Here is a 19546-nt window from a genome sequence, read left to right as displayed (position 1 = left end):
GTCCCAATTGTATTCCACTAAGGGATGTATGCATGTGCAATGCGTCCAGAGCCAGAGAATTTGAAAGTAGTAGTGTCCGTTGGTCCATGCATGTGCCCTTGCTCTGCCTCATAGTTTCATCTGAGGTGATAAAGGGCAGGGTGGACTGACTGCACCCTCAGTTCCTTCTCACCACCTCATGGTCCGAGTTGGAGCTGCTAATGTCTTCTCATCAATGACACACTTAAAAACAAAACAAAATGAGTCACTCCTGCCAGTTTTCAGAGATGTACATAGTTCTTTTTGTTGTTTTTACTGTAGTTTTAGTGTTTAGTAATAGTTTCAGAAAATAAGAGACTTTGGGGACTCCGTTTTCTCCAGTCCTTCCTCCCCTCACCCCAGCACCCATGCTTGGGTACTGGATTATGTTGAAGATGCCGGGGTTCAAGATCCGTGTTCGTTCTCAGTCAGTGATGAGCACCAACATTGTCTTTACTTCTTGGGAGAAGCCCACATTTCATCCAGGTGCAGTATCTGACTCTCCTTCCCAAGCCATACCCGGGAAGTTTGGGCTCTCCCTTCAAGAAGCACCTCATGTAGATTGCCATGTGGCTGCAGTCAGATCCAGGCCGGGGAACCTACTCTGTGCTTTGGCCTGAGAAACCCAGGAGTGCACCTCCAGCTATGGAGATCGAGTCTGGTTCCACCAATACTATGGGCCCTGTGCTGGGCCTAGTTGTGAAGCAAGAAAGCATAAACATAAGCATAGCAGTAAGTCTTCTTTCAGGCCCAAGAAGGATGATGTGCCTTCCACTAGTTCCAGCCACAGAGAAGTATCACGTTCCAAGGCTCAAGCATGATCAGAAGTCACACAGGCTGGTGGATCTGCTGGTACCATCCATTGAGCCTTGTACACTTTCCAAGTTGTCACCCCCTAAGTCAAGGGAACCATCAGTTCCAAAGCAGTCTTTCACTTTGGCTCCGGTTCTGGCTCTGGAGTGCATGCTCTCACACAAGGGAGGTTGGAGTTGGTGCCTGGGACTCATGAACTTTTTGCTCTGGGGAAAGTAAGGTCTCCTCACCTTCCTCTGCAGTTAGAACCTAGGGAGATGTGCTCTCCTACCCTGGACTTACCTCACTGAAGTCAGGCTTCCACTCGCTTTCCTACAGTTCATACAGTTCCACCAGTTCTGATGGTATCACCATTGGAACTGGGCTCCAACTTATTGTCATCAGAGGATTCAGATGAAACTCAGGGACTGCCTTTCCCCTATTGTTGATATGAGTACCCTAAAGCTGTGCCAACTCAGTGGCAATACCCTCCCTTTCCCCAAGAGAGAGGCCACTGGTATCTCATTCCATGGGGCCCTCAATGGTATCTGACAGAACTGTCCTGTTGCCTGTACTGGGGGTCTTAGCCTCAATATCCATCTTTGGAACTTTCCGGTTCAGCAAGAAAGGATTCACCCCTCTCCATGCTTTGGGCATTTTTGATTAGGGGTTTGGAACCAGTTTTTGAGGATGAGCTACTCATCCCGGCTCTGATGGTACTGCCAAAATAGGAATGGTTCCCGTCGTCATCTCCAGATGCTGCAGTGTCCTTGGCCACCCCCTCACTGCCGGATGACATTCATCAGTTCCAGGACCTCTTATGCAGGGTGGCTGGGGATCTGCATATTCCATTGGTGGAAGTATAGGACAAACAGCATCAGCTTCTTGACATCCTTCATGCTTCAGGGGAGTAAAGACAACCCGGGGAATTACAGACCAGTCATCTTAACTTCAGTACCTGGAAAGATAATGGAGCAAATAATTAAGCAATCAATTTGCAAACACCTAGAAGATAATAAGGTGGTAAGTTACAGTCAGTATGAATTTATCAAGAACAAATCATGTCAGACCAACTAATAGCTTTCTTTGACAGGTAACAAGCATGGGGTGGGGAGCTGTAGATGTGATATATCTTGACTTTAGTAAGAATTTTCATACAGTTTCACATGACCTTCTCATAAACAAACTAGGGAAATACAACCTAGATGGAGTTACTATGAAATGGGTGCATAACTGACTGGAAAACCGTTCCCAGACTGTAGTTACGAGTGATTCACAGTCAAGCTGGAAGGGCATGTTGAGTAGGGTCCTGCAGGGATCGGTCCTGGTTCTGGTTCTGTTCAATACCTTCAACAACAATTTAGATAATGACATAGAGAGTACACTTATAAAGTTTGTGGACAATACCAAGCCGGGAGGGATTGCAAGTGCTTTGGAGGATAGGATTAAAATTCAAAATGATCTGGACAAACTAGAGGAATGATCTGAAGTAAATAGGATGAAATTTAATAAAGACAAATGCAAAATACTCCACTTTCGGAAGGAACCATCAGGTGCACCTATACAAAATAGGAAATGACTGCCTAGGAAGAAGTACTGCGGAAAGGGATCTGGGGGTCATACTGGATCTCATGCTAAATATGAGTCAACAGTGTAACGCTTTTGCAAAAAAAGCAAACAACATTCTGGGATGTATTAGAGAAGTGATTGTAAGCAAAACATGAGAAGTAATTCTTGCACTCTGCTCTACACGGATTAAGCATCAACTGGAGTATTGTGTTCAATTCTGGGTGCCATATTTCAGAAAAGATGTGGACAAATTGGAGAAAGGCCAGAGAAGAGCAACAGATATGATTAAAGATCTAGAAAACATGACCTGTGAGGGATGATAAAAAAATTTGGTTTGTTTAGTCTGGAGAAAAGAAGACTTAGGGGTGACATGATGATAGTTTTCAAGTACGTAAAAGTTTGTTACAAGGAGAAGGGAGGAAATATTGTTCTCTTAAACCTCTGAGGATAGGACAAGAAACAATGGGCTTGAATTGCAGCAAAGGTGGTTTAGATTAGACATTAGGAAAAACTTCCTAACTGACAGGGTAGTTAAGTACTGAAATAAATTACCTGGGGAGTTGTGGAATCTCGTCACTGGAGATTTTTAAGAGCAGGTTAGACAAACACTTCTCAGGGATGGTCTAGATAATGTTTAGCCCTGCCTTGAGTACAGGGGACTGGCCTAGAAGTCCTCTCAAGGAATACAGATAGGGAACACACATCTTGAAGAACCTCCTGTTACAGGTAAGTAACCCCCTCATTTGAGCTGTTTGACTGATTTCAATTAGTGGGAAAATCCAAACAGAGAGAGAGGCAATCTTTAAGGAACCCAAGACCCAAACTATTTAGGGACTTATCAGTTAAAGCTACTACCTTGTATTACAGAAAGAAGTAGGAAGTATTGCACCGTAGTAATATTCTTCCCTAAGGGAGCTCTACTAAGCAAATAGGCAATTCTCTTCTATACTAAATGAAGTTTTTGTATAATTTTTAGGTGTAACCCTACCCAATTTACAGTATGTTACAGTAAGCCAGTCCTGAGATGCATTACTTTAACAATATCCGTATCTGAAAAAAAAAAGTAGCAAACATCTCGCAAGGTGCAGTTGGAAAGTAATGAGTGAGGGGAAGAGGGCATGTGCCCCAGCCATTGCTGCTACCTAAAGATCCAAAAGCAGCCAGGGATTGAAAGAGACTTCCTGAGGCAAGCCTGAGTGAAAGGAGACAAAATAATCTTCATGTTTTCTTCTGGTTGCTTTACTAACTTAAAATTGTAAACTTCATTATGTGTGTTGAGTTTGCAGACAGTCCTTATCAAAACCTCAGTCTTTATCAAATGTTGGTTTGTTTGCTAACTGGTCAACTTTATTTTTGACACTCTTTTTGACTGATGATTTAGATTGTTTGCTGAAAATTAAACATCCAAAAAAATGAAAATTTTTCATCTGAAACCAAAGTATTTTGAGTCTGAAATGCTTCTTTGTGAGGACCTAGTATGCTTCAGGGGCACCTCATGGGAACTGTACTGCTTCATGTTCCCCTTCTCCTTTATGTTCTGGGATCCCCAACCACTTTACTTTTCCCAGGATGCACTGCAGTAATTCATAGATTCTAAGGCCAGAAGGAACCACTGTGATCATCCTGTATACTATAGGCCATAAAATTTTCCCCCCTGCCCCAAAATTGCCAGTGACTGCCATGATGTACGGCCTCCTCTTGCCAGGAGTGTGCCATGAGTGATGTAGTCTAACCAGAGGGCATGGCCTATAGAGGAGAATGGGAGCATGAGGTACCCAAATTACAACTCCCATGAGGAACCATGCCAGCATTTGAGAACTGTAATATTTCAGATTTTAATGTTTTGCTGGAAACTCAAAATTTCCTGTCAAAAAGAACCCATTTTTGTAAACCAGCTCTATGATCTACACCAGAGTTCTCAACCGTTTTCTTTCTGAGCTCTCTCCCAACATGCTATAAAAACTTCAGGGCCCATCTGGGGGGAGGGGAGAGAGGGCAGATGCTTGGGGCTCCTGGCTTCAACCACTGGAGGCCGGGGACAAGGCTTCACCCATGGAGGGAGGAGGGATTGGGGCTCCAGACGTCAGCCCCGGGTGTGTGTGGGGGGAGCTCGGGGCTTTAGCCCTGGGGCACTGGGCTCGGGATTCTTCGCAGCTCCACTCCCGGTTTCAGCCTCGTGGGAGTGCTGGAGCTCAGGGCACCGGACTTCAGCTGCAGGGCCCAGGGTCCATGGATCCCTGGTTGAGAACAGCTGACCTACACCATTAATAGATGATAAGAACAAAAAGGATCACTGTGATCATCTCGTCTGGCCTCCAGTGTAATACAGGTCGTAGGACTTACCAGAATTAATTCCTGTTTGAACCGATGCGTGTTTTTAAGAAAAACATCCATTCTTGATTTCAAAAATTGCCCGTGATGAACAATCCATCATAACCCGTGGTAAATTGTTCCAGTGATTAATTAACTTCACGTTTCAAATGTTGCACCTTTATTTCCAGTCTGAATTTTTCTGTCATCAATTTACAGCCATTGGATCATGTTATACCTTTATCTGCTAGATTGAAGAATACATTATCAAAATTTTGTTCCCCATGTAGGTATTTATAAACAGTGATTGTCATCCCTTAAACTTCTCTTTGTTAAGATAAATAGATTGAGTTTCTTGAGTCCCTCACTGTAAGACATGTTTTCCAGTCCTTTTAATCATTCTTGTGACTCTTCTCTGAAGCCTCTCCAGTTTATCAACATCCTTCTTGAATTGTGGACACCAGAAAGTGGACAGAGTTGTTGTTTGTTGGTGGTAGTTGTTTGTCCTTTGAGTTTGAAGATGACCATGACATCACTGGTTGGTTTGGTTTCTGTGAACACATGAGTGGCTGATCAGGCCAATTTGAGCTTTTAAATGTGTGTGGCACACTGAACAAGAGATGCTGCTATAGGTTACTTGATTAACAGAGGACGTGTTGCTATTGTGAGATATAACCTCCCTACTCCTACTTGGGATTCCCCTATTTATATATCTAAAGATCTCATTAGCATTACCCTTTGGCCATAATAGGTATGTCTACACATCAAGCAGGATCCCATGGCAGTGAGTCTCAGAGCCTGGGTTGACAGACTCAGGCTCACTGTGAGGTGCTAAAAATAGCTGTGTCGATGTTCGGGCTCAAGTTGGAGCTTAGATTCTAAAGCCTAGGGATAGGGGTGAGCTTCAGAGCCTGAGCTCCAGCCCGAGCCTGAACATCTACATAGTAATTTTTAGCACCATAGTGTGAGCCTGAGTCTGTTGACCTGGGTCCTGAGACTTGCTGCCGTTGGATCCAGCTTGCTGTGTAGGAGCTCATGTTCAGATAATTATCCACCAGGACCCCTGGTCTTTTTCAGAGTCACTGCTTTGGAAGATAGTCTTCCATCCTTTAAGTTTGGTCTACACTTTGTTGCTAGGTGTATAACTTTGTAATTGGTTGTATTAAAATACATATTAGTTTGTGTGTGCCCAGCTCATGAAACAATCCAGATCACTCTGTATTAGTGACTTGTCCTTTTCATTATTTACCATTTCTCCAATTTTTGTGTCCTCTGCAAACTTTATCAGTAAAGATTTTGTTTTCTTCCATTCTTAATAAAAATGTTATATAGCATAGGGCCAAGCCAATCCTTCCTGGACCATACTAGAAACACACCTGCTCAATAATGATTCCCTGTTTACCATTACATTTTGAAAACTGGTAGTTAGCCATTTTTTATCCATTGAATGTGTGCCATGTTAATGTTATATCATTCTAGCTTTTTAATCAAAATGTCTTGTGGTACCTAGTTAAAAGTCTAAATATATTAAGTCAGCACTATTACTTTTATCAACTAGACTTGTAATCTCAACCAAAAAAAGTATTAAGTTAGTTTGAAAGGATCCATTTTCTATAAACCCATGTTTATTACATTAATTATATTACCCTCCTTTAATTCTTGATTAATCGAGTCCTGTGTCAGCCAGTCTATTATTTTACCTGGGGTTGATGTCAGAGTGACAGGCCTATAATTACCCAGGTCATCCTGGTTATCCTTCTTAAAAATTGCCTTAAAAATGTCTATTACAGCAACACTATTACCTTTATCAATCAAATGTGTAAACTCAGAAAAAAAAAGTTAGTTTGACAAATCTATTTTCCATAAACACATGTTGATCGGCATTAAATATATTACTTTCCTTTTTAATTCTTTATTAATCATGTCCCGTATCAGCCATTCTGTTATTTTGCTTAGGATCAATGTCAGGCTGACAGCCCTATAATTACCCAGGTTGTCCCATTTAACCTTTTTAAACACTGGCACAACATTAGCTTTCTTTCAGTTTTCTGGAACTTCCCTCGTGTTCCAGAACTTATTGAAAATCAACATTAATGGTCAAACAAACTCCTGGGCTAGCTCTTTTAAAACTTTTGATGGCAAGTTTTCCAAATCTTCTGATTTTAAAATGTCCAATTTTAGTATCTTCTGTTTAACATCCTCCTGGATTACTGTTAGAATGAAAAGAGTTTCCATCATCATCATCAGGTGATGATATGATTACATTCTATATTTGGAGAAAAATAGATAACAGAAGTATTTATAGAACACTTCTGCCTTTTTCTGCATTGTTATTGACGATTGTACCATTTCTGTCCAGTAACCGACAATTCCACTGTTAGGATTCCTTTTATTCCTAAAATATTTAAAACACTTCTTATTTTCCTTAACTCTGCTGGCCATAGATTTTTCCTTGTGTCCTCTTGCTTTCTTTATCAATCTTATACAATTCCTAGCTTGCTCACAGTTGTTATACATCTATATCTATAGCTATATCTATATCTGCCTTCACTTTCCCTATAAGCCAGCTTGATGTTTTAATGAATGTGACGACCTTCTTTCTCGGTTGTCTGATTGTGGCTTTTTGGCATCTAGTAAAATGTTCTTAAACAATTCCCAATTATCGTTCACATTTTTCTGTTAAAATTCTTTCCCCCAGCTGATTTGCCTCAAATATTTTCAGCTTTGTAAAACTGTCAGTTTTAAAGCATCAAATATATATATTACTAGCCTGGACTCTATTCAGTTTGCACAAAAATAGTGTGATCGAGTTATGATTACAAGATTAAACTACCGCTACTTTATAGTTCTGTAATAATTTCCTCTTTATCTGTCAGGATGAGGTCTAGAATTTAGGTCTAGAATTTATCTATCAGGATGAGGTCTAAAATTTAGTACTGACATCATGAGACCTCCAGTAATTTCCTCTTTGTGTCAGGATGAGGTTTAGAATTCACCCATTCTGGATGCAATATTTTTTGAGTTAGATTATCATCATCTATGATATTTAGAAATTCTTACGATGTTTAGTACTGACATCATGAGACCTCCAGTATATGTCACTCAGATTGAAGCACCCCATGATTACACAATTTCCCCCCCCCCCTACACTTTAGAGACAGATGCTTGAGGAGTCAGTCATCGTGCTCCCTAGTGTGACTTGGTGGTTTGAGCAGACACCAACTAGTATCCCATCTTGTGCCTTATCTGTTTTAGAACTTTGATTTATAAGTATTCAAGATCATTTTCTTCTGAGTTGTCAAGAACTTGGGAACAGGTAATGCCATTTTTAGAATGCCACTCCCTCTACCCTTTTTTCCACTCAATTCTTCCTACATAGATTATAACCATTGATTTTAACAATCTAATCACATGAATCATCCCACCAGGTTTCAGTAATACTAAGTTGTTTGAATTTGTGCTAATAAATGATCAGTTCCAATTCTTCTTGTTCTTTACTTAAGCAATTAAAGAATTTATTCTTTTCATGTTCTTTGGTGTCCTGATTAATTTCGTTCTCTACCTCATGATTTTGTGCTAAATGAGTGCTCATTTGTTCCCTCTCTTGTCTTTCGCTAGCAGTTTAATAATCTCCTGACCACTCTAACCAGCCTGGTCCAGAGAAGACTGGTTCCCCTTCTACTGAGATGGACACATCCAAACTGTACAGTCCTTTCTCCCCATAGAAAATGGACCAATGTCCCACAACACCAGAACCCTCTAACTTATACCACTTACCTAGCCAGTGATTCACTTTCAGAATCTTCTGCCTTCCTTTGCCATGGGACAGGAAAGATCCCTGAGAAAATTACTTAGACATTCTTCTCTTTCAGCACCCTGCTGAGTTTCCTGAAGTCATCTATATTTTGAGGGAGATTCTGTGATGCAGTGTCATTAGTGCTGACATGCATCATCACCTTGTCTGTTAACTTCAGAAGTCTGTCTAGTCTTTAGAGTGATGTCTCATGTTGGGGCTCCAGGAAGACAATACACCATCCTGTTCTCTGCCTGTCCCCTTCAAAATGTTCTTTCCATTCTTAGTATAGAATCACCAGTGAGGATCATCTATCATCCTTGGCTGGAGACCTCTTTGCGAGGTAGGCTTGATTTTCTTACAAGTTGGGCTGAGAAGCCATCTACAGGTGTATCTTGTATACCTCTTCAGTCCATTCAAACACAGTATTGATTGGCTATTACTAGTTGTGTGGAATGCCTTCTGGTCCTCTTGTTTTCTGGTTGTCTTAATCTGCCCATCCTTATCTGTCTTCAGTCTTATAGAATGCTGCCTTGTCCTTTGCTTCTTGTGGTTATAGAATGCTAAGCCTCCTCTATGATTTCCTCTCTCTCCAATTCCTTCACAGCCAATTCCTTTGTTTCTTGAATCAGGGGTTGTCATGCTTTCTGAATCTCGTTGCCCAGGAATTCCTCAGCATCTCTAATTCTCTAGAGAGTCTGTGCTTTCCTCTCTAATGTAAGACTCTTCTCTTCTTTTCTCTGCTAGCACTTTATACATGGAAGTCTCCTCTGGCTTCAGGCAGCAAAGTAAACAAGATGCATATATTGCAGTTTATAACTACTGTTGGCCATCATGTTATTTAAGGGAGACATCTCTCACCCTCCCTCTCTAAGTTCCCTCTGAAACTCTCCTGTTAGCTACCTCCTGTTCATGTCTGAGAAGTTGGCCACACAACATACTAGGGCTAGTTAAGAATTCCTGTGGTGGACACAAAGAAACCTTTGTTTCCTTCATAGCCACCAAATATAATTTCAAGTAGTCCCTGTTCTACATCTGGTTAAATTCAGCACTGGACATCATCACCTTGCTTTGGAAAGCTTGGAATCTCTCCTTTCCAATAATATGTAGTATGTATTGCTATCACAATTGGTATGAGATATTTATCCTGTCCTGTGCTACAGTCAAGAAGGATTTTGTGAACATGAGGGAAAGAACCAAACCTTTTCTGGCACGGTATCCTAAGTTGTGTTGTTGTTCGTTGTTTTTTCAGTGGAGGCTGTGTGAAACTTCCCATAAGTGTTGAAGAAGTCCTAAATAAGATTAATTAGTGGACAAAGTGCAGGTGAGGTACTCAAAGATGCTTGATAAATGCACTTTATTATTATTATTTATTTGTATTATAATAGTGCCTATGATCCCCAGTCATGGACCAGGATCCCTTTGTGCTAGGAGCTGTAAAAACAAAGAACAAAAATATAGCTGTGTGATTTATCTGTGTGGGTATAAATGAAAATTATTATTATTTATTATTAATAATAATAATTATCTAGAATAAAACCATATATTGTAATACAGACTTACTTTCATTGGAAACTTTTCATATTGAATTGTTCTTCTGGGAAATGTTTTTAAAATTGCTATTTCCTTTGAGTGGGGATATAATTTTATAAACGTTTCTGTGAGGAGGTGTTGGTTTGTGTTCTAAGAGACTGATATTACATGCTGAGTGAAACTGAAGGAGAGGTTATATTAATTCATTATTTCAGTAGTGTTAGTCTTTCCTCAATTAAAGTATGTTTCAATAAGTCAGTGGGTATTCAGATGTATTGCAGTTTTATATTATAATGTTGGAGAAGTCTGATTAATCCTACAGTGACCATATTTATATTTGTTTTGTGTTATATAATGTTCACTTGCGACCTACATTAGCTATTTACCATTTTATGAATGGAACACCAGGACCAAAAATAACAATGAAATTTATAGGATGAATGCTTTGCTTAAAGTTTTCAAATAAGCAGTATTTACATGTCAGTGGTCTATTTAAGCATCCTACCTGAATGAGTGAATAGCTAAGCAAAATGCAATGTAGAACCCTTGTCACAGTGATAATTTCGAAATGTCACCAAGCTGCTGTATTCTTGCTACTTTTCAGCAAGTTGTTATTATTCAGCATAAACAAACCATAGGGACTGTGTGAGAGCTCCAAATACTCTGTTAAGTTGCATTTTAATACATGCAGATCATTTGGTTAACTTTGAAATTCCAATTCAAGTTGTTCTATTTTTACATTTCCTTGCCAGCCTTACTGCTAATTTCTGAAAGTGATCACTATGGAGAGGAAAAAAAAAATTCTCTTGAAGCAAGCACTTCCTTGCCCATTTATGTTTGGTAACATTTTTAAAGCTCAATTTTTATGGGCCGTTATTAAGAACTATACAATACAACAGACTGTGTTTAGTGAAATTCAACTGTTCGGGGATCAGTTCAGTAATAATTAGTCCCTGCTGCTTTGAGTTTTTACAAACTCCATGAACCTCTTTAGCTGTTTAACAAGAGGGGATGATACTGGTTCACTGGGGAAGTCTGTAAAGTGTTCCAAGTTTGGTTGGGCACTTTGAGAAATTTCTTATCTTCGGTGACATTATTAAGTTGGGAAAAAAGCGAGAGTGGGGCTGACTGATCTGCAAACCTCTCTCCTGTTTTTTTATTTCTTCTCTCACCATATGTGCAGACCTTCCTCTTTGGAATTGGCTGTAAGAAGATCACTAGTACAGGTAAGGGGGAATACTTCATCGAAACACTTGTAGTACAGTTTTCTTTTCGCTTTTATAAAAATCGCAGGTAGTATCTGTGTATAAAATTAATACCGACAAAACAGTTTACCAACAAAAAATGTTTGAATACACATACAAAATGACCCAAAAGTCCAATAAAATGTTCTCTGCTTCTCCTATTAAAATTTTAATTAAAAAATCAATATATTTTTTAAAAATCCATTGGATTATAAGAAAAATCTGTCGTTTTTAATACAAGTTTGTAGGAATCTGGAGTTCTGAAAAATCATTTGTCTTCTTCTAAAACAGGAGGGCATCAGAAGACAGGTCACTGGACACCATACATGATATCCATAGTAACACTAGTGGGATGGGATTTATATCAGATTTTTAAAATATACTAAACAGTTACTGATAAACATTAAATGAAGAGCAAATCAGTGTCCTAAACAGTAGAAAAAGAGCTCATTTGAAGGATCTCTCCAGCTTCTGACTGACTTTTTAGCTTTTTACTGCTTGCCCATATGAAGCATCCTTTAAAATGTTTGTTCAATACAGTTTGACCTAAATAAAAGGCTCTGTTACAGAGCAAGAATCCATGATCTTCCTTGGTTTTGCATGTCACTGCAAATATCATCTACTTGGCAGTGCTCTTAAGAGGAAATCTCCTTTTTCTATATCAGCTTACTGATGTTTTAGCAACTTTTAAGAGCTGGCATTTTTATTTAATTGTACAGTTTTCTATATAAGAAACTTATTCTGTAAACATCTAGTAAAATAATATAAATTTAAGTATTTTTCTGTTTTGTCCCAGAAAGACAGAACCATTATCTACTTGCAATTAGCTTTGCTTACAGCAAAGTATTTGTGAATATGATGCTTTAAATAATTCTTTAATTTGTTACAATCTTCTTCCCTGTTGTCAGATTGCTCCCTTGCCTTGTCCCTTTCCTTTCATTTAGCTCACCCACCCAGCCAGATTGCCAGCGTGGCACGTCATGACTAGTTTTCAAAGATATCGATCATTTTGTCTTCGAGTGTTTGGCTTTAGTGGAAAAAGGAGTGGATCGTTTCTTTTCGTATTTTTGAGCATAGGAATTACCATAGTAGTTCAGACCAGCAGTCTGTCTAGTCGAGTATTCTGCACAAAACTTAGTCTTCAGAGGAAGGTGTAAAGCCTTGGTAATGGACAATTAGGCAATAGCATGCTCACGGGAAGAATTTCTTCTCAGCTGAAGGCTTTTAGTGGTTCGCTTCTGTCCCCAAGCACACGGGCTATATCCCTTATAAGTGTTCATACTATCTAATGGGATTGCTGGTATATTTTATCAATATACATTTCTATGTTTTAAAAAGTTCTGCTAAGCACTTTGCCCCCATATAATATCTTCTTTGCAGCGAGTGCACAGGCTAACTCCTTTGTGTTTAAAAACAAAAAAAAGTTTTTTCTTTAATCCTTTATGTGTCACCTTTTAAACTTCTTTGAGTGACCCCTTGTTCTTGTACAGGGATGAGGTGAGGGTTAGGTAATATCTTTTACTGGACCAACTTCTGTTGGTAAGAGAAACAAGCAAGTTGGTCCAGTAGAAGCTCACCTAGCTTTGTTAGGTCTTTCTGGAGTTTCTCTGTGTCTCTTTTAGTTTGAATAATTTCATTATTGACAAATTTGTGAATCGTTCAAAGAATTCTGAAAGATAGGAATGACATAATTTTCCTTTGTAAAAGTTGTACTGCTTTGTCCCTATTACATAGGCTTTGCAGACGTCAGTTTTTACTCTTTTTTTTGTTCTTTTGACAGACAATAGCACATTTTATTTTTAAGCTTTTTTTTCAATTTTGATTGATTTATATTTTTCTGGGAAATTAGGAAAATGGGAGGAGTCAGGTAATTATTTAATGACAATAGATATTGAGATTCAAAAAGTCTAAGTTTTGTAACCATTAAAAAACACAGTGTTAGCATCACATATCAAAATATGCAAAGTAAATATCCTTAAATCAAACTCTAAGAAGATCTCAAAAATCATTTTGTTTACTTTGCCTGTCTATAAATTTCTATTATTATATATGGAAATATTTTTTTGTTGGTTTGTGCGTGAGTGGTGAAATCGATATTTACTGACAAAAATCTAATCCTTTCAGGCCTACTATTATATAATGTTCATTTGGGTTTCATAAAAATTCTGTCCTTTTAGTTACTGTTTCACCAAATTTATTCAGTATTCCTTGGCTTTCTGGTCTGTAATTCTTACAATATTCCCTATCTGATTTTTTTAAAAGATAAGTACAGTATAAGCTATTCTCCCGACCTCTGGAATGGTGTAAAATTCTTTTCCTAAATACTTTTTATTGATAAAAAACACAAAAAAAACCCAAAAACCCAAAACCACAGAACAGTTGGGATAGTGGTAATAAATTCAAAAGTTGAACATCAGTCTGATCCCTCTGGCACATGCAAAATTAATTACCACAGATGTCTTAAAATAATTTCATTCAAAATACAGAAAAACTCCTGTTGTCTTCAGTATAGATGTCAGATACTGAATTAACCATTAAAACTTAGCCCTGGACTACACTTATCTGGAGATTCGATGGCAGTTGGCAGGAGTTATGCAAGCTACGCAGAGTAGCCTGCATAACTCCCGTCGACTGCTGTGCTTCCCTTCTGCGTGCCGTCTTCACTGCACTATGCCGCCAGGATCTGCATTCCTGTCGAAGCAGCGCTTCGCCACTTGAGGGGGTAGTTTACAAGCATCAGCTTCCTGATCGATTGAGTGGCTCTACACTGACCGCTCAATTGATCCAGAAAGCTCGATCTAACGGCAGTGACTTTGCTGCCGTCAGTATAGACATACTCTTACTCTCTTATGCTGACCAACAGGTGAACTTCTATGGATATACTCTCTGTGCATTTCATTCCAACTGTAATGATAGACAAGTTTGATTAGAAAGAAAAGAGGCCACAACACTGTAGAATGGGCTGCAAGATGAGGAATCTGACAGTTAAGGGAATTGAAATCTAGTACTGATCCTTATCGGGGTAACAATTAAGATACATTAATTTTAGTTGTCGTCATCTCCTTAGAATGCAAGAGAACTGAATTGGTTTGCTTTAAGGGTCTTGGGTAATATTTTCAAAAGTGCCTAAGAGATTTATGAGCCTAAATCCTATTGATTTTTACCTCTTGCCTATCAGAGCCATAGCAGAATTAATGTCCCAGAAGGTAGACTTTTTCCTAATAGATGACATGGAGATTTGCTGAAATAATATGGCCATCACTACTACCTCATCAAATACCCATTGAACTGGCATGAATTATTTCTGCCAGGCTTTTGTAATTGTGCTCGAGTCTGGGAAAAACGATATTGTATGTTTTTGGTAGCTAATTTTTCCTGTGTCTTTAGCTGCTTTTAAGATTCTCTTCTCATCACTAACTTAGGATAACACTAACAGAATTGCTTATCTTGATCTAATGTGATTGTGGCAGTTTGTTAACCAGAACTACTTACAAATTGATAATGGTTTCCTAGCATGGGCAAAATATAGTGTAGATGGAACTGATGATATATATGACTGCCACTTCTTGGGAAGAGGATATAGTTTACAAGGTAATGAAATAAAGAGCAGAACAATATAGTAGTGTATTATAGAGTACTTTGGCCCATAATAACATAATTTTGAATTTTCATCAGGTATAGCACTTGTTATCCTCCTAGATTAAAATTTGGGTTGCAAAAGACATTATGTAATTGAAAAATGAAGCAGAGAAGGTCATTGGTTTCATTTCTTCCACTGTGGTTAAATATTATATGTAATAAAGCTTTTATCAATAATACTGCAGAGCCCTGAAGATCTTACAGTCAAAATAGACCAGCTAGAGAGTCAGTGTAAGGGGTATAAATAATAACAACAACATAAAAGCAGAGTGATGATTTGCCAACAACATATTGGTCCTGCATTTTTTTCTTCTGATTGTTTGGATATTTGTTTGTTTGAAATAATTTTGGGATGGCTTTTCACTTTACCTAAACAAAAATAAAGTACAGGTCAAGTGTGAGTAAGAGGAGGTAAGAATCAGGAAAAGTAGAAGGGAAGGAAGGAGGGGGAATGGAAGGCAATTGGTTGAGACTGAAGTTAAGAGATGGTGAGGGAGGCAACAAAAGGGAGGTGAAGCCAGTATCCAATCAGCAGAAGAGGCTATTGAGAGCAAATACTGTAGAAAACAATCTGATGACATCATCAGTGTCTGAAGGTCCCTGTTCAGGCTACCTCTGTGTTTGTTCCGCTTGACTTTCTTTGGCCCTTAGAGCTCACTCCACAACTTCCCAGTCCCCTCCTGCTCTGTGGCTTTCTGCACCTTGGAATTTTTCTTTCCCAAACCCACATGGATCTAGGTATGAGGGTGGGACAGGATGCATGGGGTCCTAATGCCCTGCACAATTCTGAGTCTGGAGGGTGCTGGGGTGCTTGATTTGGCTGAGATATGGTATGTTATTAAAAATTAACATTGTGAGCAAACAAATTGCAGAGTCCTGATCTTGACATTCAGATGAATCAGTTTATTTGGTGGCCTTCAAAACCCTTTATCGGAATTATGGTCTTGTTTTGTTGCATGTAAGAAAGCTGTTGCTTCACAGAACTGAAATGATAGGAATATCCATGGTGTTCAAAGAGACAATCTTGACGAAGGAAAGTAATGCCAAACGAACTTGCAAAGGATGTGAAAGGCCATCAGATCCCAAAAACGTTTTTCAATATGAGGCTTTCAATCCTGTCTTAGACACCATATTAACACAATTGGACAATAAAATGAATAAGTACGATGGAGTTGGAGAAAGGTTTGCATTTTTGATTGGTGACAAACTGAAAAGTCTCAGCAGTGAAGATCTAAAGAAGCACACCTAAAACTTAGCAAGCATCTACCTTAAGGATTGAAACTCCAAGAGTTTTGCGAATGAGATCAAGCTCTTTGCCAGTTTTTGCAAGCAAATCTTTAAAGATGACTTGGAAATGAAGGCACCAATTGATTTCCTTAGTTAGATTCACAAAAGATGTGAATTTTAGATGTGAGTTTCCCTAACACAGAAACAGCACTGCATATTTTTTGCTGTCTTCCTGTAAATTACCTAAATCTTTTTGAACATCAGAAAAGGGCCTAATTCCGTTTTAGATTCAGAAAAAGGTTGAAGCATTTCTTCATTTAGTAACACTGATTTGTGAATCATTCTTATTTATATAGTACTTTAAATGTACCTGGTGACATCCAAATCCAGAATGTAAAAAGGTCCCTGCTCTGAAGAGTTTATCTTCACTAAAATACATACATCAGAGAGTTGTAGATTACTTACGCAAAATGTGAGGGCCAAATTCTGCTTTGATGTCTGTTCAACCCCACTGAAATCAATGTGTTTGTATATGTTTAACATAGATCAGAATTTGGCCCAACAATTTTTACGCATTGGTTTAAAAAAATAATCCCCAGTAAACATATCTATTTGTATGAAAGTTTTACATAACATGGAAAAGAAGATAAGTACATATATTTTATTACAAATTTTGGAGAACTCTAAATCTATTTTAGCCTCTCACCCCCCAAAAAAGACTTTGGGAGTCTGTTTCTTTCTCAAAAAGATGCAATAATGCATTTAGAGTACAGTACAAACTCAGTTAAATGGATGCCAGTTATGTTCCCCTGTCAACCCCCATGTCAACAGTTATGTCCCCCTGTCAACCCCCTGTGTTGTCCTGTCAATCCTTTGACTCCTCTAATCCTGACTAAACCTTCACTTCCAGGGCTGGAGGAGGAGCCATCAAGTTGCTGAAATATTGTTTAGTCAGAGAGGAGATACAGAGAAGCTCAGAAGGGCTAAGGCTCTACAAAACCCGATCTTGCATTACACTTTGTCCCCCCCTTCAGGGAGGGGGCTAGCAAGCACTGAAGTCTGATTTTTAGGGATGTAGGACCCTGAATGCGGTGTATATTATGTGACCTATTTGCATTTTCTGTTTTATTTGTTAGTAAAATATCTCCTAGGACTTGTGTTGCTAGGGGCACTTAGGAAAGTTAATCAAAATTAACTAAAGGTGAGACTTGAAGATAGATTAGTTAAATTACATTAAACCACCCCTGTGTGGGCACTCTCATTCAGGATTAAAGTGGCCTGAATTTGGTTCAGTTTAATTCATCCACTTGAAAGTCACACTGTTGGTTAATTTGGATTAATTTTCCTGTTTGTCTGATAGACTCTAGACTAGTGCTTAAACTAAGAGTGTCTCAGTTCTAAGGTATTTTCTATATCTTTGGCATAGAACAACTAGAAATACGCCTAACATGTTCAAGTGAGAGTCATCTTAACAAAACAAATCCAGCTTGTCAAAAAGTTACTTCTCCTAGTTTTGTGTAAATTTCTTTTAAAAGGTTACTGACCAAGACACCTGTTTTATAGATTTTTCATTCCAATTCCCATTTTTCTTAATAATAGCAGTCTTTGTTTTATTTAATCACAGTAAAATGTTTCACTTTCACGTTTCATTTTTGAATGCTCTGAAGCAGAAAGAGAAGGGGCAGCAATATTTAAAGACAAAGAACATATAGTATGTATTTAAAATTGTGTAAAGTATTCAATTCTCTTTAGAATAATATATTTTTTAAACCCACAAAATTTGCAACTCTTCTTGCAGATTATGGAAAGGAAATCCGGTGTAATTCATCTTCGTATCCATATGACTTCACAAAATCTTCCAAACCACTAAACAAATTCTGCTGATTGTAAGAATTGATTTAAGATTTGATTAGTATCTCGTGTTGAAAAGGAATTTGTCTACAGATTTATATATAATGTAATTGGTGTCTGGAAAGAGGTTTCAGACCCCCAAACTTAGTTTTGCTACCAGCTAAATCTTCTAAATAGTCTAGGGTGCTAGCCTGAGACTCCAGAGATCCAGCTTCAATTCTGTACTCTGCCACAGACTTCATATGAGACCTTGGGCAAGTCACTTATTTTTATCTGTACCTCAGTTCCTTATCTGTAAAATGGGAATAATAGTCCTACCCTTCCTTTTAGTGGTGTTCAGATACTGCAGTAATGGGAGCCACCTTAGGTGGAAATGACAATTGGCAAAGACAGAATGAGTTAAAAATGAGACAAGTGATACAACAAATACAGTCCTTTTATATTAATTTGTGTATACAACTTGCAAGGGGTGTTGGATTTTTTTTTCTGTAAAGATGGGGAAAGAAGGTGTAATCAGTAATGGAGTGAACGTCAGCTGTTGAACACTAAACAGAAGGAGTGAGTTTTAAGGATAGTTTGATACACTGGATGAAGGAGGAAATTTCAGGTGCAGGTTGCAGTGCGGGGGATGTTTCACTAGCAAATAATGAAGCTGAATTCAGGTTAAGTTGAACAAGTGGAACTTTATTAAATCCTGTGCATGCTCTGTCCCTGTGACTGAGTTGCTTCCAGCCTAACTCCCCAAGTTCCCTGTTTTTCTGGTGTCCGTCAATAACAGCTCCTCCAGGAAACATGGATCCTCTGACTCCAGTTCTACTGATCATGATACAGGGGAGAAAGAGACAAAGTAAGAACACAGCAATATGAGCGGGCAAAGTGTAGAACAAGAAGGAAATGAGGGCAGTGATGCAGACAGGCAGAGTAATGTGAGTTTGCAATTTAAATATGAGTAAAGAAAGATGTGTGGTTTTAGGAGACAACTTATATCTCAAATATCTACAAGTCACTGGGGTTAGATTATCCAACATGGGGTAGTGTCTTGACAGAGTATTCCACAGTATTATATTTGTCGGGCACAGGTAGCATTTAATAGTATAGGATTTCAAAATATACCTTGACATATGAAATAGCTATATTTTTGTCAGTTTTACTTTTCTAATGTACAATAAGCATACGCATAGGAATACAAGTGAACATAATGTGAACAGGAAGTGAAATCTAGAGTAATGTATGAAAATGATGCTAATGTAAAATAAAATCCTTAGTGCAGTGTGATCACTATGGAACTGGGCCTTGCCCTACAGTCCTTAGGCAGGCAAAATCCACTCTGAGGAGTATTCATCTGCCTATGGACTACGGGAGTGAGTTCTGAAGCAATACAGCTTTAGTGTACTGAAGATCCTTGGATGAGCCGTGCTGGAAAGAGCGTGGGAAATGCGTCACTTGGCGGGATGGATCCTCAAGAAGTAGAAGTAACGACAGGTTTTTAACCATTACTGTGAGATTTTTGCCATTTGTGCTTTAAGGCATGAGGATATGGGGTGAACAGAAATAGGATGCTACAATAGCC

The 19546-nt window shown here is 38.6% G+C and overlaps 1 protein-coding gene across 3 annotated transcripts in view; it reads left to right on the top strand.

The window, feature by feature from the left end:
* LOC137160848 (uncharacterized) overlaps nucleotides 1–19546 on the top strand; it is a 258303-nt gene that overhangs the window by 57000 nt on the left and 181757 nt on the right. Inside the window, exons 5-6 of one of the 3 annotated variants that reach the window (XR_010921987.1) lie at nucleotides 9735–9806; nucleotides 11199–11241. Coding sequence is in view for 1 of the 3 variants with exons in the window: in XM_067559764.1 (XP_067415865.1) it covers nucleotides 11199–11241 (43 nt within the window). In the remaining 2 variants the exon portion in view is untranslated. Of the gene's footprint in view, nucleotides 1–9734; nucleotides 9807–11198; nucleotides 11242–17920; nucleotides 18012–19546 lie in introns of those variants that run through there. The other 2 variants (XM_067559764.1, XR_010921985.1) reach the window with 2 other exon arrangements.

The sequence above is a fragment of the Emydura macquarii genome, unplaced genomic scaffold (assembly GCF_026122565.2).
Source record: "Emydura macquarii macquarii isolate MOO-44397 ecotype Brisbane River unplaced genomic scaffold, CSIRO-AGI_Emac_v2 contig_2205, whole genome shotgun sequence".
Lineage (NCBI taxonomy): Eukaryota > Metazoa > Chordata > Testudines > Chelidae > Emydura > Emydura macquarii.
This window is presented reverse-complemented; position numbering and strand designations above follow the sequence as displayed.